At 30.9% G+C, this 27,214-nt stretch overlaps 1 protein-coding gene across 5 annotated transcripts in view; it reads right to left on the minus strand.

The window, feature by feature from the left end:
- The window catches only part of LOC135127208 (1-phosphatidylinositol 4,5-bisphosphate phosphodiesterase epsilon-1-like), a 243,887-nt gene that overhangs the window by 20,498 nt on the left and 196,175 nt on the right, over positions 1–27,214 (minus strand). For all 5 annotated transcript variants that reach the window (XM_064053599.1, XM_064053601.1, XM_064053596.1 and 2 more), the window contains 4 exons: positions 19,550–19,853; positions 19,270–19,448; positions 18,857–19,040; positions 12,123–12,415 (listed from right to left, as the gene is read on the minus strand). In XM_064053599.1, the coding sequence (XP_063909669.1) occupies positions 12,123–12,415; positions 18,857–19,040; positions 19,270–19,448; positions 19,550–19,853 (960 nt within the window). The remainder of the gene's footprint in view (positions 1–12,122; positions 12,416–18,856; positions 19,041–19,269; positions 19,449–19,549; positions 19,854–27,214) is intronic.

Consider the following 27,214-nt stretch of genomic DNA (forward strand, 5'->3'; position numbering starts at 1 on the left):
TTTCGAATACATTCGTTTTTTATGCTTTCCAATTTTCTTTCTTCTTTTCATTATTTTTTTCGACTACTAAGTTTCCCGATTTTCAGTTTTTCAATGTTTCAATTTTTCGTTTCTTCAGTTTTTCGATTTGCAATTTTTAGATATTGCACTTTTGCGGTTTAACAATTTTTCGATTTTGCAGTTTTTCGATTTTTTAATTTTTTGTGATTCTTTAGTTATCGATTTTTAATTTTTCGATTTTTCAACTTTTCGCATTAAAAAAATGGTAAAACTGAAAAATCTAAAAATTGAAGAAAAAATCGGATACTGATTGGGAAATAAAAAAATATGATTGTGTTTTTTAAAGATTCTTGTGGAGCTTGGTTTTTGTATTCATTAATATATCATTATTTTAATCACCCATAGTCCGCCACTGCCTTTGATTCGCAGACATATTGCGGAAACACTCAGTTATTGTTTTTTTTTGTTTGGCCTGGCGAAGAAATCGGGTGAACAGTCAAACAATGGTGCCTGTTCTGATCAACATTTCAGCAAGGACACGTATGTCAATTCCGGCACGTGCACTATACATACTAGTCAGTGTAAAAAAATTGAGACCTCTATCACCACATGTTAGAGGTCTTATATATATTAGTATAAAATATGATGATGCAATTTGGATTTTCTTGCGAAAATCTTGACGTCTACGGTAAAAGATCAAGGCAGATTCATAAACAAGTATACGAGCATGTTATTGCATACAATTTAAATAGCGTTTACCAAGCGCACTTTTGAGATGACATCATGAAATTCTTACCAGGGGTGATTGGATAAATTTCAATTAAAAAGTCCAGGTCGTAACTGCCTTGGTTTTTCGAAAATATATATCAAACATTATTTATTAACCATCATTTGTATTATATTATCTACGACATTCAACTTTTTTTAGTGACACCTATATTTTTTGTTTATTTTTGCAGAGTTCCACTTATAAAAATTGAGATGGATGTTGCTCCCCAAAAAAAGAACTCTGTACAGTTGAAAATTTTCATTTTTTTCGTTTCTTTAATTTTAACAACATGTAACTCTCCCGAGTTTTCATTTTAAAATTTTTCAGTTTTTCGGTTTTCCAATGTTAGGATGTCTCAATTTTTCGATTTTTGCAAATTTTCGATTTGTATTTTCACTAGTTTTCAATTTTTAATTTTCCAATTTCTCGATTTTCGAATTTTTCATTTCTTCAATTTTTCGTTTCGGTTTATTATTTTCTCAATTTTTTTAATTTTTCGGTTTTTCAATGTTCCGATTTAATTTTCAATTTTCGTTTTTCAATTTTAGATTTGTAGTTTTTCTAGTTTTTATTTTAAATGTGTAGTAACGAGAATTTTAAACAATATAGAATTTTCATATTTTTCAATTATTGGATTTTAAAGCTATTTCATTTATTCAATTTTTCAGTTTTTCGATGTGTCAATGTTATAGTTTTTCGACTATATGATTTTTTTTCTTTCACGTTTTTTATTCTTTCCGCTTTTCTTTTCGTTTTTTTTAATTAAGTTTCTCGATTTTAGTTTTTCGATGTTTCAGATTTTCGTTTTTTCAGTTCTTCGTTTTGTAATTTTTTGATTTTCCACTTTTTCGGTTTTTCAATTTTAAAATTTTTCATTTTGTTAATTTTATATTTTTTAGTTTCTTAATTTTTTAATTTTTCGTTTCTTCAATTTTTGATTTGCAATTTTTCTAGTTTTTATTTTAAATGTACAATAATATTTTATTTTTAATATTTCACTTTTTAAATTTTGCGATTATATTTAGAATTTTTCTATTTTACAATTTTGACGATTCTATAATTTTTGGATTTTCCAATTTTTCGTTTCTTCAGGTTTTCGATTTTACAATTTTTCGTTTTTGCAGTTTTTCGACTTTTTAATTTTTTCCGATTCTTTAGTTACTGATGTTTAATTTTTGAATTTTTCAACTTTTCGCATCAAAAAAATTAAAAAATTGTAAAATTGTAACATTGAAAAATTGTAACATTGAAAAATTTAAAAATTGAAGAAACGACACTTAAAAAAACGAGAAAGTGCTAAATCGAAAAAACGAAATCCTGTAAAATCGAAATATTGAAAATCGAAATCGGATACTTGAAAAATGGAATAAATGAAAAATTGAAAATCGATTCTATTTTCAGAAAAAAAAGATCTGTAGTGAAATACAGTCTTCGAACAATTATAAAATATGATTTTTTTTATTATATATTAAAAAATAGCTTATGCTTGGAGAAAAAATATGATTGTATTTTTTTTTAGATTCTTGTGAAGCTTGGTTTTCGAATTCACTAATATGTCATTGTTTTAATCACCCATACTCCGCCACTGCCTTTGAATCGCATACATTATACATATTACGAAAACGTACTCAGTTATTTATTTAATTTAGTCTGTCGCGGAGTGCGAAGAAATCAGGTGAAAAGTCAAACGATGATGCCTGTTTTAGTAATATTTCCCACTGGAAAATATTCTGATCAACATTTCACCAAGGGCACGTATGTCAATTCTGACACGTGACTATAGATAATACTTGTCACAGTGTAAAAATTGTGATTGAATGTTAGTGGTCTTATATTAGTATAAAATATGATGATGCAATTTGTCTACGGTAAAAGATCAAGACGGATTCATAAACCACAAGTATACGAGCATGATATTTTATAAAATTTAAATATCGTTTACTAAGCGCAATTTTGAGGTGACTCATGAAATTGTTGACAGGGGTGGTTCGATAAATTTCAGTTAAAAAGCCCCATTCTACTTATATAAATTAAGATGGATATTGCTCCTCAAAAACAGATTACCCCGTATAGTTGAAACTAATTTTAGCGAAAACAGTTCAAAAAGCTGTATTATTTTGATGGTTGATTTTTTTTAGCCTTCATAATTAATGAGATATTCAGGAGCGTATTTTTATTGATTCATCCTGTATATTTATCTGAATTTATTTCAAAATTTTATCTGTAAAGATAAAGATACAGTTTAAAAAAAAAGTGAAAAATTTGTTATTGTTGTCAACATATCTTTATGCATAGAGATAATGGATGATAAAATAGAAGTCTCATTTTCTTCTAGTGAAAGCACCTCGGTAATAGTTTTTTATTTATTGATCATTTATGAACTACTGAAAAATTGATGAATTTCCTTGATGTATCTATCTCAAAAAGCTGTTTTTAAAATGTTCTTTTCCAAAAATGTTTCGATTAACTTAGTTTGATGTAAAAATCTAATGAGTAAAAAATCGTAAAATAAGAAGATTAAAACATGTATTTTAGGTTAGTACGAAGTTAAAGATAATTTCCTAAATATATTCATAAATTTTTCAAAAATAAATAAAGATGACGTAGAAGTAGTTTTTTTAAACAATGCATTATTTTTTTTAAACAAATGAGGTAGAGACGTTAATTTTTAGAAATAATAATAAAAAAAAATAATAAAAAAGCGAGGTGTGTTTTATGCAAAATACCTTGTATATTAGTATCATAAAGTGCCAGGCAATGTAATAGAACGTCAGTGTTTGAAAATCATTATACACAAAAAAATGAAAATGTATAAAACACAAATCGAGACAAATTCTAGGCTGCTTATTTCCACGAGAATTCAAAACTAGTAATACACATAACACATCCTCCTAAACTTGACCAATTTTCAAAGAGACCTTTGAATTTGTATTCTACTGAAGTTTTTGTGGTTAAAGATTTAGTGAAATTTATACAGTGTAACCTTGAAAATAAATATACACGTCACGACTTTTTCAGTTGTTAAAGTTCGTTATTAAAATTTAGGATCATGTTCTGTAACAATTCGAGAAACATTTCTATGTTGCTTATTTTCACGAGAATTCCAAATTAGAAATACAAATAACACGCAACATTTAGTTGTTGTTAATGTCAGCTTTAACCCATTTTTGGCGGCAAATTTAAATTCGTGCGCATGCGTAATAATTCGAATCGGATTGGTCAACGTGGTAGAACTGCTGAAAGTCCAGGATGCTATTTTTTAAGCTGTCGCCTTTTAGTTTTACCGAAAATGAAGTCAATTTTTTTTTAATAAGATCACCCTTTGTCACACATTTCTTGGAGAAATTATTGCTTTCTTAATACAGTTATTTCCGATATGTTATCATATCTAGAAAATAATCAAGTCACACAACAACAGAATTTTAAGCACTATAATCCAAAAATCATTTACTCAAAAATTGTATTATTGTACGACTTTAGGAAAACTTATATCACTAATTAAGTAATTATTGCCAATTATCAAGCGAATACAACAGCCTTTTCGTCTCAAAATGGTTGTTACTTCATCTGGTTAATCTCTCTAGACTAACCAACAGAAACTGGAACTCCCGTATAATCTGTCAAACAGCACAGCACTAAAGCCAAGTGATAACATTATTCGCGTTTCATTTAAATTTAAACAGAAGACAACGAAATCGTGATAAAACTGATACAACAAGCTCCAGTGACGTGGATAAACACAACGTCCCGGAAATACAGAAAAGCTTGGAAAAAGTGAAGCGCGCGAGGAAAGCTCGAATGAGCTCAAAGAGAAACTGTTTCGTTTGTCGCCAGAATTGAACGAGTGCCAACTCAAACTTCTCAATTAGTAAATCAGCAAGAAGTTCTGGGGGAATTCGGGAAACGTTATCGAAAAAGCAAATGCACAATTTAAATGAAGAAAATGCCACCAGGGGCGGCGATCAGATTGCTACATTGGGTCCAGACACAAGAAATATTTAATAAATTTCACAAGATCGGTTATAGATTGATGGTAATTATTAATTATTCTTATAATTAGTTATTATTAATGTCGCCGCCCCCGCAACAAATAAATTTCGCCTCCTCTGGTTGTGATGACATCAGCGGCAAACAGAAATACACGTGGGAGATGCGGTAAAGAAGATAAATTGTGCAATGGAAAAATAACATATATTTTTCATATATTCGAAAAACAGGGAGAAGTGGATGGGGGACACAGAATGCGAGGTATAGGGAAGGAAGTCCATGAATTAAAGTGGAAAACGTGGGCGTTGTGAGTACATATCGAGTATCAAACGTGCCTTGTTGAGGAATTCCAAACACAAGAATTTTTTGTTCGGATTTAAATTACATATTAAAATTTTTCACAGTGTTTAAATAATTAACAAAATTGTAAGTTAGGTTATAATTCGCGTTCTTGAATTTTAAAGGCACACACACTAAATAGTAGGATCTCTAAAAATACGTGATGACATTGTCTCTTTGAGATAGAGGGACACAAAAAAGATAGCCACGAGAGATAGCTGGGATATCAGAAAATTAAACACAGTTAATGATGCTCGCTTGGAGCAAAATTGAACAGTGAGAATCGAATCTTCGTCTCTGCTTTAATAATGAATTCACGGCAATTATTTCAAGTGAAATAATGTCTTATTAGCCGGATTGCGTTTAAATAATCCCAGAATTAGCGTGAAATTTGCGTCGTTCATCTTTAATACGAATGTCAGGAAAAATCGCTAAAATTTTCACAGATTTGGCAATTTCGACGATTGTTAATTGAATCTGTATTTTTTGAAAACTATGAACTAAAATATTAACGAATTCTTTACATAAAGTGTATGTATGTCAGCGTATATAATGTTTAGCAACAATGTTCTACACGGTTGTTTTAGCTTGAATTAACGATGAAATTAATTCAAAACTTCCGCGTGAATAGAATGCAAATTATGCGATCGGAAATCTAAATGAAAAAAGTCAGTTTAATAACAATGTAAACTTGATCGCAACATTTCTGCTTTCACTGGAATTTGAATTAAACGAACCTTTTTTCTGAATTGTTTGTTGGATATTTATAATTTTCCAAATATGAATATAAATGCGAAACACAATTTCGCCCCGAGATTGCTACTTCTAAAAACGAAAGAAAATCGGGATTTCAAATTTCCTTATTTTATTGTATGACTCTTTCTAAAATTCAAAGAAAATTAATCCCGAGATTGCTACTTCTAAAAGCGTAACACAATTAGAAAATTAGAAAGAAAATGGCATCTCGAGGTTCTTTATTCTGTGTGATCTTATTTCTCCAATCGGGACATATTTTGCCCCTGGTATTACCATTTTCAAGGTGAAACACAATTAGCCCTAAGATTTCTATTGAAATCTCGAGGTTTTTCATTTTATTATGTTTTTTTAAAAACGGAAGAAAATCGGGATCAAAAGGTTCTATTCTGCTGTATGTTAGTTTCAAAATCGCAACAAAATTAGTTCTGGAGATTGTTACTTCTAAAAGCGAAACACAACTAGCTCTCGAGATTACTACTTCTAAAAACGAAACAAAATCGGAATCTCGGGTTTATTTATTGTGCTCTATGCTTTTTCAAAATCAAAACATAATAATTAGACTCTGAGACTGCTGATTCTAATACCGAAAGAAAATATGGACCTCGAGGTTTTTTATTTTGTTGTATCATATTTCTAAAATCGAAACAAAATGAATCCCTCATATTACTACTTCTAAAAGCGAAACAATATAAGCCCTCAAGATTATTACTTCTAAAAACGAAAGAAAATTGATCCTCGAGATTGTTACTTCTAAAAACGAAACACAATTGGCCCTTGAGATTGGGAGGTACTTCTGAAAACGAAACAAAATTGGAATTTCGTTTTTTTTTATTCTATTGTATGCTAATTCTAAAATCGCAAAAACATTAGTCCTGGAGATTGTTACTTCTAAGGGCAAAATAAAATTAGCTCTCGAGATTGTTACTTCTAAAAACGAAACAAAATTGGAATCTCGAGGTTCTTTATTTTGTTGTATCATATTTCTAAATTCGAAACAAAATGAATCGCCATATTACTACTTCTAAAAGCAAAACAATGTAGGCTCCCGAGATTGTTACTTCTAAAAACGAAAGAAAATTGATCCTCGAGATTGTTACTTCTACAAATGAAACACAATTGGCCCTCGAGATTGCTAGGTACTTCTGAAAACGAAACAAAATAGGTTTTTTTTATTCTATTGTATGCAAACTCTAAAATCGCAAAAAATTATCCCTCGAAATTATTGTTTCTAAAATTAATTCCCCCGAGATTACTTCTAAAAACGGAAGAAAATCGAAATCCCGAGGTTTTTGGTTCTGTTGTATGCTAGTCCTAAAATCACAAGAAAAAAAAGAAACACAATTGGCCCTCGAGATAAACCGCAAAAATAGGCTTCGAGATTACTACTTCTGTAAACGAAACAAAATATTCTAGTTCGAAAATCGCAACAAAATTAGTCCTCTAGACTGTTAACTTCTAAACACGAAACACAATTGGAACTTCGGTTTTTTATTCTATTGTATGCTAATTCTAAAATCGCAAAAAATTAGTCCTGGAGATTGTTACTTCTAAGGGCAAAATAAAATTAGCTCTCGAGATTGTTACTTCTAAAATTGAAACAAAATTGGAATCTCGAGGTTCTTTATTTTGTTGTATCATATTTCTAAATTCGAAACAAAATGAATCGCCATATTACTACTTCTAAAAGCAAAGCAATATAGGCTCCCGAGATTGTTACTTCTAAAAACGAAAGAACATTGATCCTCGAGATTGTTACTTCTACAAACGAAACACAATTGGCTCTCGAGATTGCTAGGTACTTCTGAAAACAAAACAAAATTGGTTTTTTTTTATTCTATTGTATGCAAAGTCTAAAATCGCAAAAAATTATCCCTCGAAATTATTATTTCTAAAATGGATTCTTAGTTATCCCCCGAGATTACTTCTAAAAACGGAAGAAAATCGAAATCCCGAGGTTTTTGATTCTGTTGTATGCTAGTCATAAAATCACAAAAAAAATCTTCTAAATGGCTACTTCTAAAAAGAAAGAAAATTGGGATACTCAGGTTCTTTATTAAAATTATGAAAAAATTAGTCCTCGAAATTATTACTTCTAAAAACGAAACACAATTGGCATTCGAGATAAACCGCAAAAATAGGCTTCGAGATTGCTACTTCTGTAAACGAAACAAAATTGGAATCTCGGGTTTTTTATTATACTGTATGTTTTTTTAAAATCGAAATATAATTAGATCCCGAGATTGGTATTTCTAACTTGGATTTACAATTACCCCCGAGATTACTTCTAAAAACGAAAGAAACACTGGATCCCGAGGTTCTTTATTCTATTGTATGCTAGTTCTAATATCGCAAAAAATTAGCCCTGGAGATTGTTACTTCTAAACACGAAATACAATTAGAACTCGAGATTCTTACTTCTAAATGCGAAACACAATTGTTCCCCGAGATTGCTACTTCTAAAACTTTAACAAAATTGGAATCTCGGGGTCCTTTATTCTATTGTATGCTTTTTTTTAATCGAAACATAATTAGCTCTGAGATTGCTATTTCTAAAATGGAACACAATTATCCCTGAAATTACTAATTTTAAAAGCGAAACAATTATCCCCCAAAGTTACTTCTAAAAACGAAAGAAAATCGATATCCTGAGGTTCTTTATTCTCTTGTATCTATACTAGTTCGAAAATTGCGACAAAATAAATCCTCTAGATTGTTACTTCTAAAAGCGAAATACAATTAGGCCTCGAGATGACTTCTTCTACAAACTCAACGAAATTAGAATATCGGGCTTCTTTACTGTATACTTTTTAAAAATCGAAACATAATAAATTAGCCCCCGAGATTGCTATTTCTAAAATGGAAACACAATTAACCCCTGAGGTTGTTAAATCTAAAAGCGAAACACAATTATCCTTTGAGATTACTACTTCTAAAACCGAAAAAACTAGGAATCTCGAAGTCATTTATTCTAAATTTGAAACAAAATTGTTTCCCAAGATTACTACTTCTAAAAGCAAAACAAAATTAGCCTTCGAGATTGCTACTTCTAAAAGCAAAACAAAATTGGAATCTATTTTTTTATTGAAGTATATGTACTTTTAAAAACACAACATAATTAGCCCCTGGGATTGGTAATTCTAAAACCAGAAAAAACACAGTTACCTCTCGCGATTACTTCTAAAACCGAAAGAAAATCGGCATCCAGAGGTATTTATTCTGTTGTGTTCTAAAATCGTAACAAAAATAGTCCTCGAGATTTTTATTTCTAAAAGCTAAACAAAATTGGAATCTCGAAGTTCTTAATTATATTGTATGTATTTTTTAAATCGAAACATAATTAGGCCCCGAGATTGCTATTTCTAAAGCTGAAACACGGGTTTCTTTATTCTATTGTATGCTAGTTCTAAAATCGTAACAAAATAGTCCTCGAAACTGTTACTTGTAAAATCGAAACACAATTAGCCCCTGAGATTGGTAATTCTAAAAGCAAAACATAATTACCCCTCGCCATTACTTCTAAAAACGAACTTCTGTTGTGTTCTAAAATCTCAACAAAATTCGTCCTAGAGATTCATACTTCTAAAACCGAACGAAAATGGGTATCTCGAGGTTGTTTATTCTGTTGTATCCTACTTCTGAATTCGAAACAAAATTTGTTCCTGAGATTTCTACTTCTAAAAGCTAAACAAAATTGGAATCCGGGTTTCTTTATTCTATTGTATGTTTTTTTTTTAAATCGAAACATAGATCACTATTTCTAAAACTAAAACACAATTAGCCCCCGAGATTACTTCTTAAAACGAAAGGAAATCGAGATCCCGAGGTTCTTTATTCTATTGTATCTTAGTTTTAAAATCGCAAAAAAATTAGTCCTGGAGATTGTTACTTCTAAAAGTGAAACACAATTAGACCTCGAGACTGTTACTTCTAAAACCGAAAGAAAATTGGGATGCCGAGGTTCTTTATTCTATTGTATACTAGTTCTAAAATCGTAACAAAATAGTCTTCGAGACTGTTACTTCTAAAATCGAAATGGAGATTGGTAATTCCAGAAGCAAAACATAATTACCCCTCGCGATTACTTTTAAAAATGAAAGAAAATCGGTATTTCGGGGTTCTTTATTCTATTATATGCTAGTTCTAAAATCGCCAAAAAATAGTCTTGGGGATTGCTACTTCTAAAAGTGAAACACAAACAGAATTCGAGACTGTTAGTTCTAAAAGCGAAAAAAATTGGGATCCCGAGATTTTTTATTCTATTCTATGCTAGTTCTAAAATCGCAACAAAATAATTCTCGCGACTGTTACTTCTAGAATCCCGAGATTGCTATTTCTCAAACGGAAACACAATTAGCCCCTGAGATTGGTAATTCTAAAAGCAAAACATAATTACTCTTCGCGATTACTTCTAAAAACGAAAGAAAATCGGGATCCAGAGGTTCTTAATTCTATTGTGTTCTAAAATCGAAACAAAATTAGAGGATCTCAAGGGTCTTAAAATTTGTCCCCGAGATTTCTACTTCTAAAAGCTAAACCATAATCGGAATCCGGAGGTTCTTTATTCTATTGTATGCTTTTTTTTTAAATCGAAACATAATAATTAGCCCCGAGATTGCTATTTCTGAAATTTAAACACAATTAGCCCCCGAGATTAATGATTCTACAAGCGAAAAACAATAACTCCCCGTGATTACTTCTAAAAACGAAAGAAAATCGGGATCTCGAGGTTCTTTATTCTATTGTATACAAGTTCTAAAATCGCAAAAATTTAGTCCTGGGGATTGCTAAGTACTTCTAAAAACACAACAAAATTAGAATCTTGAGGTTCCTTATTGTATGGTTTTTAAAAATCGAAACATAATTAGTCCCCGAGATTGGTAAATATCCAGAAAACTAATCCTCGAGCTCTCAAAGCGAATGACAATTATCCTCAGAGATTACTACTTCTAAGAAGATAGGGATCGCGAGGTTCTGTATTCTATTATATCCCATTTCTAAATTCGAAACAAAATTGGTGCCCGAGATTACTACTTCTAAAAGCGAAACACAATTAGCTTTCGAGATTGCTACTTCTAAAAACGAAACGAAAGAGGAATCTTGGGGTTCTTTATTGTATTGTGTACTTTTCTAGAATTGAAACAAATTCTTGTGATTTATACTTCTGAAAATGAAACAAAATCGGGATCTCGAAGTTCGTTATTCTGTTTGATGCTATTTCTAAAATCGGAACATAATAATTATCTTCTAAGATATTTTAAAAAGAAAATGCCAATTTTAAAGAGGGAAGAAATAGATTCTTACATTCGTTCTTCTGTATAATACTATTTCTAAAATGAAATATAATTAGCCTCAGATTTCTTAATTTGGGACACAATTACAAATCGAACGGTTCGTAATTAGAAGAAACAATTAAATTATAAACATGTACTTTCATTTCCAATGATTGCAGACAGTTTCATTTTGTAGATCAGTGTTACCAATAAAATTTACCAAATTTTATATAGGGATATATTAAAAAATACTGAAGTCAGTGACTCAAAATATTTAAACAAAGTGACTAAGCGAATAGACGCATTTTATTATCTTTGATAAGCAAGTATTTGTTTGGAAATTTTCATTTCATTTTGGATAACTAGAGAAAAAACCAGGTTGTAAATTTTGATTGTAAACTTGGCAACACCAATGTAAAAGTTATACGAAAGAAAGCTGTAAGCGTTAAACAGTTTAGTGAATTTATGGTCAATATTACTTGTTGAAAAACTTGAATCCATTTTTTTTCCACAAAGTATAGTCATTCCATAAATTCATATTTTCTGCGCTTTAGTTCCTTTAAGGCATTTTAGCATGAACTGATTTTAACAAGTTTCAGATTTCGTCTCTGCTCTGACATAACAATGAAGTTGTAACACTGAAACCATCACCACCAGCTTAACTTAAGGCGCTAATTAAATTGATTGTAGAGACGTGACGTAAGCTAACTAGAGACCACGTTTCTTGAACGTATTTGTAATGTGACTTCAAAAGATTCAAGCCGGCTTTCAGACGTCGCAGAACAGACAATATGGTCTCATTTTATTTTGTGTACTTTTTCCTTCCATGTGTGCATCATTTTTTCTAAATCCGCTATACAGACACACCCTCCCCATTCTATACATTTTCAACATAACCCGAGCTTAACAGCCCCATCTTTCCTTGCCTTCCACTCTCCCGGTCTTAATCACCCGTAATGAACCCCCTTCAAGCGAAAAAAGCCCAAAAAGCCTTGCATTACCCGTCGTCCAGCGTCGTTCCGGTGGACTGTTCTCCGGAAGCTTGTAATGCCAGTTTAGTGAGTAGGCCCGGAGCTAGAGTCTCTTCAGGATTAAAAGATAAATTAAAGTCGGTAGAAAAGGGATCGGAGTCGTTCGTGTTGCCGGCCTTCAGTCCACTCCAACTGGGACGCACCCACGTCAGCGTCGTGGAGGACCGATCCAGCCTCAGGTAGAGCAGGACTCCGCGGAGGCCGGGCGGAGACGGCCCTTCGACGCCCTCCCACAGGACGGCCGTGCTGCCGTGGTGCAGGATCTGAAATAACGAACGAGTTAGGGCAAACATGCACGAGGGCTCGTTAGGGCGGCAGCGCTGATGACACTTGACGCTCGATCGGGAACTAGGTCAAGGTCATTCCTGCTGGTGCAGGAAAATTTTGACGGCAGCAGGAAGGTGGGGAATTTGCGAAATTGCACGGACGGTAGTGGAGGATGGGAGGAAATTAAGGAGGGCTGAGAGGGGGGACAGTTGAAGTATCGTAAATACAAGATAAATATACGTGCCTAGATGGAAAGATGGAGTACTGACAATATTTTTTCTTTGCCAAAAATAACGTATTGTTGATTTTCAAAACTGTTTAACTTTTAAAAATTGTTTGGAAAATATGATTTAAAATAATGACATTAAAGCGTTAATTTCAAGTGTGCTGGGAAAGATAAATATTTTCCCCCTGGAATCAACTTGACACAATACTGCAAATATTTTTAATACTTAATAATCGGTCTTGTGTTTCTCAAAACAATCTCTAAAACAAAAATTTGTAGTTTTTCAGTTTTGAAAAAAAAGATCATAATCATTTAATATACATAAATATACCGAGGATTTTAAAACGATAAAATCAATACCCTACTAAAATTTGATGACTATGCAACCAACATTACAGTGCAGACTCGATCGTTTAAAAAATGACATATGTAAAGCAAAAATTTAATGTTATCAACAATGATTATGTTTCACACATTTAATAAAATTACATTAAAACAACACAACCTAAAAAAAAAACAAATTGTTTATAAGCATTTTTTCACTTATTTAAGATAAAGAAAGAGTACGGAATTTCTCCAATTTAACTTTATATTTACGAAAGTTGAAGATAAAGAAAAATTTAGACGATATAGTCTGCATAAACGTGCAAGGTGATTGTAAAAAAAATCTATATCAACTCGGCTTTGAAACTGTGTGAATTTGGCCGCCTTGTTGTGATGATTGATTACTACCCGTCGTTATCTGTCGTAAATGTCAATCATAACCTAACTTTCTGGACTTTTTCAGTGTGTCTGGTACAGAATTTTGTCTATTTTTCACTAGTTTGTTAGTTAACTTAAAAAATAGCTTATGAGAGTTTTAAATCTCCCGTTTTATTTATTTTTTAAGTCATTTCATATACTACGTTTATCGAACAAAGGTCAACCTGGAGTGCACCAATCAATTTGATAATAAAAAAATTCCATTGAGGCCGATTATTACCATGCTTGTAACAACAAAATCGATGTTGACGAGCTAAAAATACACTAATAAGAGCTTGGTACAAAATTGAAACTTCAGTTAACTGGAAGTAAATGGCTAAAAGTATGCGGCAAATTTTTTTCAGGGTTAAATCCGGCCAAAAGTTTGTTAAAGAATTTCATCAAATGGATTTTTGTTTTTACGTAATTTTCCAGACGTAGGATGAGTATTTTATTTTCTGATGGTAATGGAAATACTTAATTATTTGACCTGCAGCTCTTTTCAGGGAGGTAATTTAGAAACATTCTTTATTATGATGGCATAGTTTAAAAATAAAAAAATTAAGCAATGGCTGACAATTTTGGTCTTATCTCTCGCTGTACATTTTGAAAATGATTGTTAGTGGTCTACAGGTTATCAGGGTTTGTCGTTTCCATTCGCTAACGTTATAATATTTTTTTGATGATCTAAATATTTAAAATTAGAAAATAGGAGAATATATGCAACCAAATATACATTTTATGTTATTTCAATCCATTTCTGTGTGCCATTTTCTCATTTTAAAGTCCAAAATTGATAGATTAAATAACACGATGTGTTTATGTCAATGTGAGATAAGGGAAGAAAATTCTTTAAATTGTGACAAAAAAATGCGTTAAAAATATGCAACGAAAACAGATGGGAAAATGCGACAAACAATTGACAAAAAAGGAGCCAATAAAAGGAAAGATGAAAAAAAAGCCATAAAAGAAGACGGAAAACAGTGAAAGACAGCGGAGTATAAAAGGGGACAAAAAACGATTAAGAAAACGATAAAGAAGCCATAAGAAAACACTGAAGTGATGAAATCTTACAAAAAGAAACAAAAAAAAAAAACGGAAAAAAAGTGAAATAAAAGGTGACAAAAAATAATGGATATTAAAAACAGACCAAAGAAAAGTGGAAATAAAGAAATGACAAAGCAGTAACAAAGGGGAACACAAGACGCCAAAAACGGGGAAAAAAGTAAAAAAAAGGCAAATAGAAAAGCGGCACAAAACTTAACCATCCCAAGAAAATGACGAAGAAACGTCAACAAAAAAGCGACAAGAAAACAGGTGAAAAACGGGTAAGAAAAAAATGTGTCAAAAGAAAACGAAAAGAAGACGATAAAATACAACAAAAAAGTGACGACACGGAAAAAAGATGATAAAGAAAGAGAGAACAAAAAAAGGGAATAAAATATAACGTGATAAAAAGGGAACTAAAAAGGCGGAGACAAAAAAGGCGCCAAAAAACGATAAAAACTCCACCAAAAAAGAACTGAAAACGCGGCAAAAAGCGAAAAAATGGCGGAAAAATGTGAAACCAAAAACGTTACAAGAAAACACGATTAAAAAAGGTACCAATCAAATGCGGTATAAAAAGGTGCCGAAAGGGAAATAAAAAAGAGGACAAAATAGATGGCGACAAATAAAGTGAAAAAAAGACGACTAAAAAATATTTAAAGAAGAGACTAAGAAAAGCGACAAAAACTGCGTCATCAAAAAGCGACAAAAATGCGAAAAAAAAGAAAAAACAAGGTAAGAACGGGGGATTAATAGATGGGATAAAAAAAGGGAACAAGAAAACGGCAAAAAAAAATCTAAAAAAGAAGACAGCAAAAACAACAAAAAAGCGACAACTAAAACGCCAGAAAAGAGACGCGAAAAGTGAAAAAAGAGACATAAAAAGACGATAATAAAAGCGGAAAAACCGTCTTAAAAAAATTATGAAAAAAATGTCAACAAAGAGCGACAAGAAAGAATCGAAGAGAAGGTGAAGGGGCAACTAGAAAAATGTTTCAAAAAGAAACCAAAAAAAGACAGGGGAAAAGCTAAAAGACGGAAAACAGTGAAAAATGGTGATAAATAAAGAGAACAAAAGAGGTAATAAAATATAACATGATAAAAGGGGAACTAAAAAAGCGGAGACAAAAGGGCGACAGAAAACGATAATAATTGCAACAAAAAAAAAAAACTGATAACGCGATAAAAAGTCAAAAAATGGCGGAACGAAAGACGATAAAAATAACACGATTAAAAAAGGGACCAATCAAATGCGGCATAAAAAGGTGCCAAAAGGAAAATAAAAAAAGGGGACAAAACAGACGGGAAGAAAAATAAGTGAAAAAAGATGACTAAAAAAATGTTTAGCGAAGAGATTAAAAAAAGCGACAAAAACTGCGTCATTAAAAAGCGACAAAAATGCAAAAAAAGAAGAAAAAACAAGATAAGGAGAGCGATTATAAAAAGGGAGAAAAAAGGGCGAAAAAGAAAATGGAAAAAAATGTAAAAAAAAAGAAGACAAAAACAACAAAAATTCTACAACGAAAGCGCCAGAAAGGAGACGTAGAAAGTGAAAAAAGAGACATAAAAAGGCGATAATAAAATCGGAAAAACCGTCTTAAGAAAATTATGAAAAAAAATTTCAATAAAAAAGCGATAACAAGGAATCGAAAAGAAGGTGAAAAGTGGGTGATTAAAAAATGTATCAAAAAGAAAACAAAAAAAAGACGGGGGAAAATACAACAAAAAAGTAGCCAAAAGACGGAAAACAGGAAAAAAAGGTGATAAAGAAAGAGAACAAAAGAGGGAATAAAATACATATAACATTATAAAAAGACAACTAAAAAAGAGGAGAGAAAAAAGGCGCCAAAAAACGATAAATATTCCACCAAAAAAGAACTGAAAGCGCGACAAAAAGCGAAAAAATGTTGGAAAAAAGTGAAACGAATAACGATAAAAACAACACGATTAAAAAAGGGACCAATCAAATGCGGCATAAAAAGGTGCCAAAAAAAAAAGTACAAAATAGACGGAGACAAAAAAAGTAAAAAAAAGGACGACTAAAAAAATGTTTAAAGAAGAGACTAAAGAAGAGACTAAAAAAGCGACAAAAATGTGAAAAAACGAAGAAAAAACAAGGTAAGAAGGGGGATTAAAAAAGGAGATAAAAACGGCGAAAAAGAAAACGGGAAAAAAGAGACATAAAAAGGCGATAATAAAAGCGAAAAAGCCGTCGTAAGAAAATAATGAAAAAAACGTTAACAAAAAAGAAAGAATCGAAAAGAAGGTGAAAATGGGTGAGTGGAAAAATGTTTCAAAAAGAAAACAAAAAAAAAGATGGGAAAATACAACAAAAAATCGACAAAAAAACCAAAAACAATGAAGAAAAGGTGATAGAGAAAGAGAACAAAAAAGGGAATAAAATATGTATAACGTGATAAAAAGGGAACTAAAGAAGATGCTACAAAAAAAACGCCAACAAGCGATAGAAATGCAACACAAAACGAACTGAAAACGCAACGAAAAACGAAAAAATTTTGGAAAAAAGTGAAACGGAAAACGATAAAAATAGCGTTATTAAAAAAGGGACCCATCAAATGCGGCATAAAAAAATTCGTAAAGGTCAATAAAAAAAAAGAGGACATGAAAATAGATGGTGACTAAAAAAGAAAGAAAAAATGGGAAAAAGGAAAAACAAGGTAAAAACGAAAAAAAAAGGGAATAGAAAAGGCGAAAAAGAAAATGGCCAAAAAATTCTAAAAAAAAAACTAACAAAGAAGCGACAACGAAAGCGTCAAAAAAGAGACGAAGAACGTGAAACACAAAAAGACTATAATAAAAGGTGACAAAAAGAATTGAGACTCCTAAAAAATTAAAGAAGCGCCATAAGAAATGAGTAAAAAAAGGCAGTAAAAAAGGTGACAAGCGAAAAATCGCCAAAAAGACGGCAAAAAGAGAGGTTCAAAAAACGACAAAAAAAGCGTCAAAAACAAGGTAAAAAAATGGAACAAAAACGCGATAAAAAAGATGAAAAAGGGAATCCCCAAAAAATCCGAAGAAAAGGACGAAAAGGAGGGACAACAAAGAAAAACGACGTCTAAGTAAAGAACATTAAAAAAAAACAAACAAAATACAACTTCAGTAAAAACAGTGTGATTCGGTTTGTGATTGTGTGATTAACTGACCCATGGTATCCACAATATTCTGAATTAAAATTCAGGTTCATATCTTAGTAAATTTGTCACCAAATTTGGTACTGCAAAATGAATGGAAGGATTTGGTATTGCACTTTGATCTTCACTTCATTAGATAATACTGAAGCAGAAAACCGCCGAAAACAATGTCCAGTATACAAACGTGGTCCCGCTAATTTCAAAACTTTTAAATTTTGGAAGATGTATTGATTCCAATGGGCTGTTTTTGCAGAAAATGAAAAATCGCTTATTATTTGAAGTTGAATTAGTCTGAAAGCAATGTATTTCTTCATTAAATTTAATACCGCCTTTTCTTCATTTTCTACGATTGTAAAACTATTTGTTTTTTCGAGTAAATTCAACCTTTAAACTGTAACATGTTTTTTTTTTGTTCTATTGATCACTATTTTATTATCTTTGTTTTTAAGATGAGGCTGTTTTCTACAACTTCAGAAAAATTTGCCAATAACTTCTTCAAAATTAATTTTGAATTTTTGACGTGACTCAAATTTTTGTAACGTCATCTGTCAAGTGTATGTTTGGTGGCATATACTTAATCCAATATCTTTATTTTATTGATTCATCTAAGAAAAAATTAAGTTAGTTCAGGAAAGAGTATTAAGACCCACGCTATTTAGCTTACATACGGTTCATTTAGCAACCGTAATTTAATTTAGTTCATTCCACACGTATGCAGAAAACGCCCATATTTTTCTACAATCTTCCTCACTAACCCGTAATTCCCTTTATTAAATTCAGTAATCAAGACCTCCACTACGAAAATAATAAAGTCTCACTCCGCGAACGCCACCCGTAATTTGCAAGCCTGTTTTCCGCTAGTTTTTCGTCACCGGAGCGAATGATTCATGGTGGCTCGGAAATAAGTTTCCAGTGGAAAAAAATCATGTAAATTAAGTTTAAAGAAAGAAAAGTTGCGTTCGGAATACGAACACGACGCGTAAATAAGATTTGGGAATGAGGCATTAACATGTACATATTTTGGAATCTAGTTTAAATTTATGAGGCAACCCGGCGCATCCACCATTATTAATGACACTGTATTACAATAACCGACTGAAAACGCATTAGGATTCCCGATTTGTGGGTTGTGACGTGAATCGATAGCCAGAAAAGCGGAAAATGTATTAAAAAATTTGAAATTCAAACTATCTGTGTAAGATGGATCTATCAAGGATGTGGTTTTTCGGGTCATAGGTTTCGCGGCTGAATTGATACTTTTATGAACTTACCTGTATGACGTGTTGGTCAATTTTCGTAAGAGGAGACGAAAGACAAACGAAGCTAACGCCATGATCGTGAACGAGCGGTTGTACAGGATGATAGTCATCTACATCACAGTCATATTCAGCGTCTAATTCAGTTCTTTGTGGGGGTGCAGCTGCTAAAACGCGCTGCTCATTTACAGTCGACGACCTGAAAAATCAACAAACTTCCATTCAAAAGCCCGTATAACTTGAGCAGCTTGATCATTCTACCGAACTTTCCGAATTATTCAGAGCTTATTTCAAGACTGTTTTGTCAACAACATCTATTATTCATTCCTATTTACCTTTTGACATAAAAGAAAGTAATACGCGACTCGAAGCTATTATGGTGAGGGCTTTACATTATTTGTCAACACTGATTTCCATGTTTTACTCACTTAAGATATTCGATGAGACTAACGGTAGGTGAAAGACGATTGCGGGTGTGATAGTGCTGATGGCAAAGGGAAATGTGGTCCATTACGGCTTGCGTCCGATAAATTTTTTCCAAGTTGATGAGTCCGCCAGGGCCAATTTTGGTGAAGTGGTGGTCTTCTCCATTGTAATCTGATATGAACTGGACAAGAAACTGTTACTAATTTCTGCCGCCACTTTTTGTGCGCGTCGACCGGTGATATAAAGAAATTTTTTAGCGGAAATCGAAAATTTCTCACCTACCACTTGTCTTTGCTGTTGCTGTTGGTCCCGATCTCTGCGCATGTCTGCCTTTGGCGGCTTCGGCGGCGGCATGGCTTCCGAGCCCGCGGCGGGATCGTGTCCTGGTGGTCCCGACGCCAGGATCTCCCGCAGTTCGCGCAGGAAGGCCCCGAAGAACGGCACCACCGGACATTCGGCCATGGCCAAGGCCCTGCTTAAGGCACGATCATATTCCGCAGAGAGGAGCGCCGCCGATAGGAAGTCCAGCACCGGCAACGTCTCTTTCTCCGTAATGGACAGCCAAAATGGCTTGAGTTTGTTGGACCTGCAAGAGACGAAATTTTCAGTGAAAAAACAAGACCGAAACTACTTGTTTGATTATCCTCCCCATCAATTTAATAATGACACCTCAAAATTTTACGTAGTAAACGCTATTTAAATTGTATAAAATAACACTGTACGTGTGGTTTATGAATTCGAGTGTTTACCCTAAACATCCAGATTTTTCCCAAACAATCTAAATTATATAATAACATTTTATAACGGTTCGATGTCCCATAGGCCACTTTTTTTCGTAATTTGTGTAAAATTTTCATAATATTTTTGTTAAAATTTTTAAATCGTGTTTCCATTATTTTTGAACAAATTTGCTCCAAAATATGACATAAAGTATTGGCATTTAGACTTTATACAATAAAAATGAATGTCTTTATTCTGAACAGAAATAAAATTAGTCATAGAATGAGAAGAGTGGGGGTGGGCGGGGCTAGTTATTGCTAAGATAAGACAGTGTTTGGCACATCACATATCTTCTAAGAAAACAAAGGGCGGGTGGGCGGGGCTAGTACTTGCTAAGATAAGATTGATTTTGGCAAATGTCATATCCTACAAAAAAATAGAGGGTGGGTGGGCGGGGCTAGCATTTTATAAGACTGATTTTGATACTTTTGACATTTTCGACAATTTAGATTTTTTATCAGAATTTTTTGTGAATTTTTAGACAATTTTTTCAGAAGCACAGTTTCACAAGATTAAAAGTTCACTGGACTAATGTAAGATGAGGGTGTTTTGATCTAAACACAGTCGTTTTCTGCAAACATAAGTTTCCACACTGGATTTATAGTTTTCTATTTTTTTTTTTTGTTAAATAACTTTCTGAAAAAGCTAAATACTAACAATTTTGTTGCGACTCAGGAATTTTTTAAGGTTTATAGCCGGAGACTGAAAATTCGGAACAAACGTCGCCGTTGGATACACTTCCTTAATTTTAAGTTTCAGCACAAAAAGAGTTCTTGTAAAAGGGAATTTGCCTTCAAAGGGTTGCTTTCACGTGTAAAATTAGCTTTTTGGGATTTTATTTTTAAACATGTATTTCTTTCACAAAAAATAGTTTAAATTCTTATTTTGTTTTAAATTGAAAATAATGTGCCCGTTTTTACTTTCTGAGCGTAACTAATCGAGCCCATTGGACGACTGCCTACTTTTATGTTTTCTCAACGTTTCATGACCCCTAGTCTACGAAAAATAGCACTTCCGTTTCCGTCTGTCTGTCTGTTTCCCGTCTGTCTGAAATTTTTATTAGACAATCTCCAAAACTACTGGACCAATTGTTGTCAAATTTTCCATGTGTATTAGTAATATCGTGTGGATAGTAAAGCGCCAATCAAAATTTGACTAATCATCCCTATCAACAATAGGATGACGTCTTCTCCAAAAATTTTCATTAGTAAATATCTAAATTTATAAAATAAGATACTCCTCTATATGTGGTTTATGAATCCGTATCGAATTTTTACACTACACATCCAGATTTTTTTAGAAAAAAATCAAAGTTGTATAACAACATTTTGCAGCTTAACTTTGAAACTGCAAAAGCGAGTGCTCTGAAATCTTGCAAGAGTTTTAAGGTTATCATAGGCATGGTAAATTGTTAATCAAAACTTTTTCGTTTATTGCCAAATTTTTTCCTTAAATTTTAAAGAATTACATAGGTGTGATTTAAGAATCCAGATTTTTGGAAAAAAATTCAAAATTGGTTTTTACAATTTTTTACCATAAGCGTGACATTTTGTACCAGTATAAGATTATTGACGTGTGGAAACATGTTTTATTTCATTATAACTTAATTAATAATTGAAAATTCTTACACTTATTCGGGTCAACTAACTTTGTGAATGCTTAATGGTCGCATTCTTTCGATGAATAAAATAAACAATCGAAGTTAAGCATGTACTGATCATATATATTTCATATTGCTCGTAGTTATCTGGTTTCAATATATTTAATACTACATAGTATTTTACATTTCTTCACTTCTTCACCTGTACTTTAACAGTCGACATATATTTTCGTTTTGAGTTATAGGGGTTGTCATAAAAAATATAAAATTCCCAACATTATTTTTTTTATTTTTCCAAAAGTAGTTGCATTCCTTCGATTATACTTTAAAGGCAAGGCAAGTTCTGTCTAAATAACTTTAGACCATTTTTTAAAATTATTTTTAGGTAATAAAAAGTACATTCGTTTAAAAATAAAGTAATAAAAAAATAGTGATGTCTCATCAAGAGTAAAATGTGATATACAGGGTGATTCCTAATATATGCGTAAAATTTGAGAAATGTCTTCCTGACCTAAAAATGCACATAACCCCATATTAACCAATGTCCACAAATGCATACTTTTAAATTTACACGGTGTTTAACAATAAATTAAGAATTTGTTACAGAAGCAACAATTTAAAATAAAATTGACTTCTAATAATTGTTTAAAACGATCTTGGAGAAAGAAAAAAGCAAAAAAAAATTAACTATAGGTACAGAATGTACCATTTTTAAGGCGTAACACACAACTTATTATTATTACTATTTTTTAATAAAACACCCTATAATTAATTTTACATATTCTTATTAGCCTCTTCTAACTTTTACAGCAACAGTTTATTTTTGAAATCTCGATGCGACGTTTTTGTTATCGCAATTTTTCCTTTCTTTATTTTTTTTATTTGCAATTTTTCGGTATCACAATTTTTCATGTCTCGATTTTTCAGTTCCTCAATTTTTATTTTTTTGATTTTTCATTTTTTCGTTTCCTTAAACTTTAATAATTTTTATTTTTCATTTTTCATTTTCCCGATTTTTTTATTTTCTCGATTTTATATCGTTATTTCGTTGCCTTTATTTTTTCAGTGTTTCTTTCGATTTTATAATTTTTCATTTATTCAATTTTTCAAATTTTCAGTTTTTAACACTTCAATTCCTAGATTTTCCAATTTTGAAATTAATCAATTTTGCAATTTTTGGAATTCCAGTTACCAGATTTTTCGGTTTCTTAAATTTTCATAATATTTATTTTTCATTTTCCCGATTTTTTAGTTTTCATTTTCTCGATTGTATATCGCAATTTTCTGTTTTTACATTTCCTTTATTTTTTCAGTGTTTCTTTCGATTTTATAATTTTTCGTTTATTCAATTTTTCAAATTTTCAATTTTTGACAATTCAATTTCTAGATTTTGCAGTTTTGAAATTATTCAATTTTGCAATTTTTGGATTTCCAATTACGAGACTTTTCGATTTCTTAAATTTTCAATATTTCCATTGAACAATCGAAAGTTCGTTTTTTTGATTTTGCACTTTTTAGAATTTTTAGTCATTTGATTTTTGAATTTTTCGTTTCTTCAATTTTTCAAATTCTTGACTGCCAATTTTTTCAATTGACACTTTCTTTTCCTCATTTTTGGATTTTTGAATTCTACAATTTTGCCATTTTTTCATTTTTTTTTGTCGAAAAATTGAAAAACTGAATCAAAAAAGTGGCTAATCGAAAAATTGCAGATTGCAGAACTGAGGAAACGAAAAATTGAATTGAAAAAACTAAAAATTTGGAAACTTAAATATCGAAAAATTGGAAAACTCGATTTTATCTCACAATTTTCTGTTTTATCATTTCCTTTATTTTTTCAGTGTTTCTTACGATTCAATTTTTCAAATTTTCAATTTTTGACATTTCAATTCCTAGATTTTCCAATTTTGGAACCATTTTTGGATTTTTCTGATTTTGCACTTTTTTGAATTTTTAATCATTTGATATTTTTCGTTTCTACAATTTTTCAAGTTCTTCGATTTCCAATTTTTTCATTTGACACTTTTTCTTTTCTTCATTTTTGGATTTTTGAATTTTACAATTTTGCCATTTTTTCATTTTTACTGAAAAACTGAACAGTCGAAAAATCGAAAAACTGAATAAAAAAAGTGGCTAATCGAAAAATTGCAAATTGCAGAACTGAAGAAACGAAAAATTGATTTGAAAAAACTAAAAATTCGGAAACTTAAAAATCGAAAGATTGGAAAACCGAAAAACTGTAAAATCGAAAAATTATAAAAAAGTCAAATTAAACATCGTCAAAATCATGAAGTCGAAAAACTGTAACATTTTAAGACCGAAAAATTCACAAATTAAAAATCAAATAAATGAAAAAATTTTAAACTCCCATAATTGAAAAAATCGTGAAATCGAAAACGTTTTTTTTTTGATTCTTCATTTTTTCATTTCCTTAAATTTTCATAAGTTTTATTTTTCATTTTCCCGATTTTTTTATTTTGATTTTCTCGATTTTATAACACAATTTTCTGTTTTTTCATTTCCTATACTTTTTCAGTGTTTCTTTCGATTTTATAATTTTTCGTTTCTTCAATTTTTTTAATTACAATTTTTCGGTATCACAATTTTTCATTTCTCGATTTTTCAGCTCCACAATTTTTATTTTTCATTTTTCCGATTTTTAGTTTTCATTTTCTCGATTTTATCTCACAATTTTCTGTTTTATCATTTCCTTTATTTTTCCAGTGTTTCTTTCGATTCAATTTTGCAATTTTTGGATTTTTCTGATTTTGCACTTTTTTGAATTTTTAATCATTTGATTTTTTCGTTTCTACAACTTTTCCAGTTCTTGATTTCCAATTTTTTCATTTGACAGTTTTTCTTTTCCACATTTTTGGATTTTTGAATACTACAATTTTGCCATTTTTCCATTTTTTTTTTTTTGAAAAACTGAACAGTCGAAAAATTGAAAAACTGAATCAAAAAAGTGGCTAATCGAAAAATTGCAAATTGCAGAACTGAAGAAACGAAAAATCGAATTGAAAAAACTAAAAATTTGGAAACTTAAAAATCGAAAGATTGGAAAACCGAAAAATTGTAAAATCGAAAAATTATAAAATCGTCAAAATCATGAAGTCGAAAAACTGTAACAGTTTAAGAGCGAAAAATTCACAAATTAAAAATCAAATAAATGAAAAAGTTTTAAACTTCCATAATTGAAAAAATCGTGAAATCGAAAACGTTTTTTTAAAATTATTGTCATAATTAGATATTTAAAATGAAAACTAGATAAATTGCAAACTAAAAATTAAAGTAACGAAAAATTCAAAAAATCATGAAACTGAAAAATCTAAAATTGAAAAAAGGAATAATTGCAAATTGAAAATTTTGACTATTAAGAAATTGAAAAATTAAAAATTGAATAAATGCAGAAGTTTTAAAATACAATAATTGAAAAATGGAGTAAATCTAAAATTGTAAAACTGGTAAAGAGAAACAATTTTAAAATTATTGTCATTATTACATATTTAAGATGAAAACTAGAAAAATTGCAAATCATAAATTGAAGTATTGAAAAATTGAAAAACCAAAAACTGAAAAATTAGACTATAAATATATTGAAAAATTAAAAATCGGATAAATGTAAAAGTTTTAAAATCCAATAACGAAAAATGGAAAAATTATATAATGGTAAAATTGAAAAGTCTTTTTAAATGATTATTATTATTATTATTGCTTATTTAAAATGAAAACTGGAAAAATTGCAAATCAAAAATTGAAAGAACGAAAAATTGCAAATCGAAAAATCCAAAAACTGAAAAATTTGACTGTCGAGATTGAAAAATTAAGCATCAAATAAATGACATAGTTTTAAAATCCAATAACTCACGAATGGAAAATTCTAAAATCGAAAGTTATAAAAAATTTAAAGTTAAAAAAGTGGACAAATTTAAAAATCCAAAAATTGAAAAATTTGACATTGAAAAAGTCATGTTATTCCAATTTTCTTGAAATATTTTGGCAGTAGGTTCACAAAAAAATCACAGTAAAGTTCTCATATTTTTTGGAGGGATAAATCAAGTTGAGATACCAAGTAAAGTAAATTTTATTATACATAGTGTTAATAAAAAATTCTAGAACTTTACAACTTTCAAATAATGATATTTCAGTTTTTTCAAATAGAACACTTGTGTTTTAGGTTGTTTTTAACTTTTTTGTTCTCATTTTTCCAATATATCGAGGTGTCAGTTAAAAAAGTGAAATATCAACTTTAAACATGGAAAACACTCAAGAAAAAAGCAAGTTAAAATAGAATAAAATGGAGTTATAAAATACAGGGTGTTCTACTTCAAAAAACTGAAATATTTTTTAATTTGAAAAATTGTAAAAACTAAAAAAATATATAAACACTCTGTATATGAAGATTTAATTTTATTGTGCCTAGTAACTCACGGTACACTATTAATAACAACTTTTTCTTTTATTTTAAATTCGGAAAAAAACAAGGTATTTATTTATTAATAATTAAATAAATCAAATGTCTATCCATTAACGTAGTGAACCAACATGACAAATTAAAAATAATTAGTTAAAATTATTATCAATTTAATGATTGTTACACGATTGTAACACGTAATAACTAAAACAATTTCAAGAATGACGTCATCAATTACTTGGAGGGGAATTGTCTTTATAATAGTCTCAAGGGACATTAAACCGCAGAAAACAGAAGGGACGACGAATTTTCGTATTTTATGACTTCGGAGGAACCAGGAAAAACGAACATTTATCAAAATGACTTATTTATTACAATAATTTCGTTGGATTTCATCAAAAAAAAGTTGTAAAAATTATCTCGGCACCAGATTCTAATATTTTACGGCTTATTCATTACGTTCACATAAAATTCGTTTTTGAACGATTTCACGTCCTTCCTCGTGATTTTAGATTAATGAAACTTCAGTTTGATGAGTAAATCCACCACTTGGAGCACTAGTTACAGATTTAATATATGCATAGTTTGCATGCTCTTTAGCATATTCATTCGTTGGCTTGTATTTGGATTACATCTAGTGAAAAACAAGTTCTAAAATGTATTGACGAAATTTTGTACACAAACTAAATACAAATTTCGGAAATTATTCAATCTAAATAATAAAAAAAAATCAGTCAGTTTTCATCTTGAAGGTTTCAGCTTAGAAGCTCAGCACACCGGAAAATGTTAGTTTCGGTATTTCAGTCCACGTTTCTACAGAAACATTAGAACTAGAAATCAGAAGCAAAAAATATGTGGTCGACCACTTTGTATAAACAATTTAAACTTTACTTATACAGAACATTTAAGGAAATGTCGTAAGATTTCAGCACATATACCCCAAGCCTTATCCATAACAATAATAACAACCACATCCTAATCCTCTATCCTTCCGCAGTAATAATTTACAAATAAGAAGTCTCCTCGACTCCGTAGCTGGTCCCATCCAGTCCAGCACGCCACCAGCCAGGAACGTCGTAACATCAATGGACGTTATCTTCGTGAGCCTTATTGCGAAGCTTATGCAACGTAAAGGCAAGTAGTTTCCGCCGGC

Source organism: Zophobas morio, unplaced genomic scaffold, assembly GCF_036711695.1.
Source record: "Zophobas morio isolate AGI-343-1 ecotype UQ-CSIRO unplaced genomic scaffold, CSIRO_AGI_Zmor_V1 ptg000011l, whole genome shotgun sequence".
NCBI classification, from domain to species: domain Eukaryota; kingdom Metazoa; phylum Arthropoda; class Insecta; order Coleoptera; family Tenebrionidae; genus Zophobas; species Zophobas morio.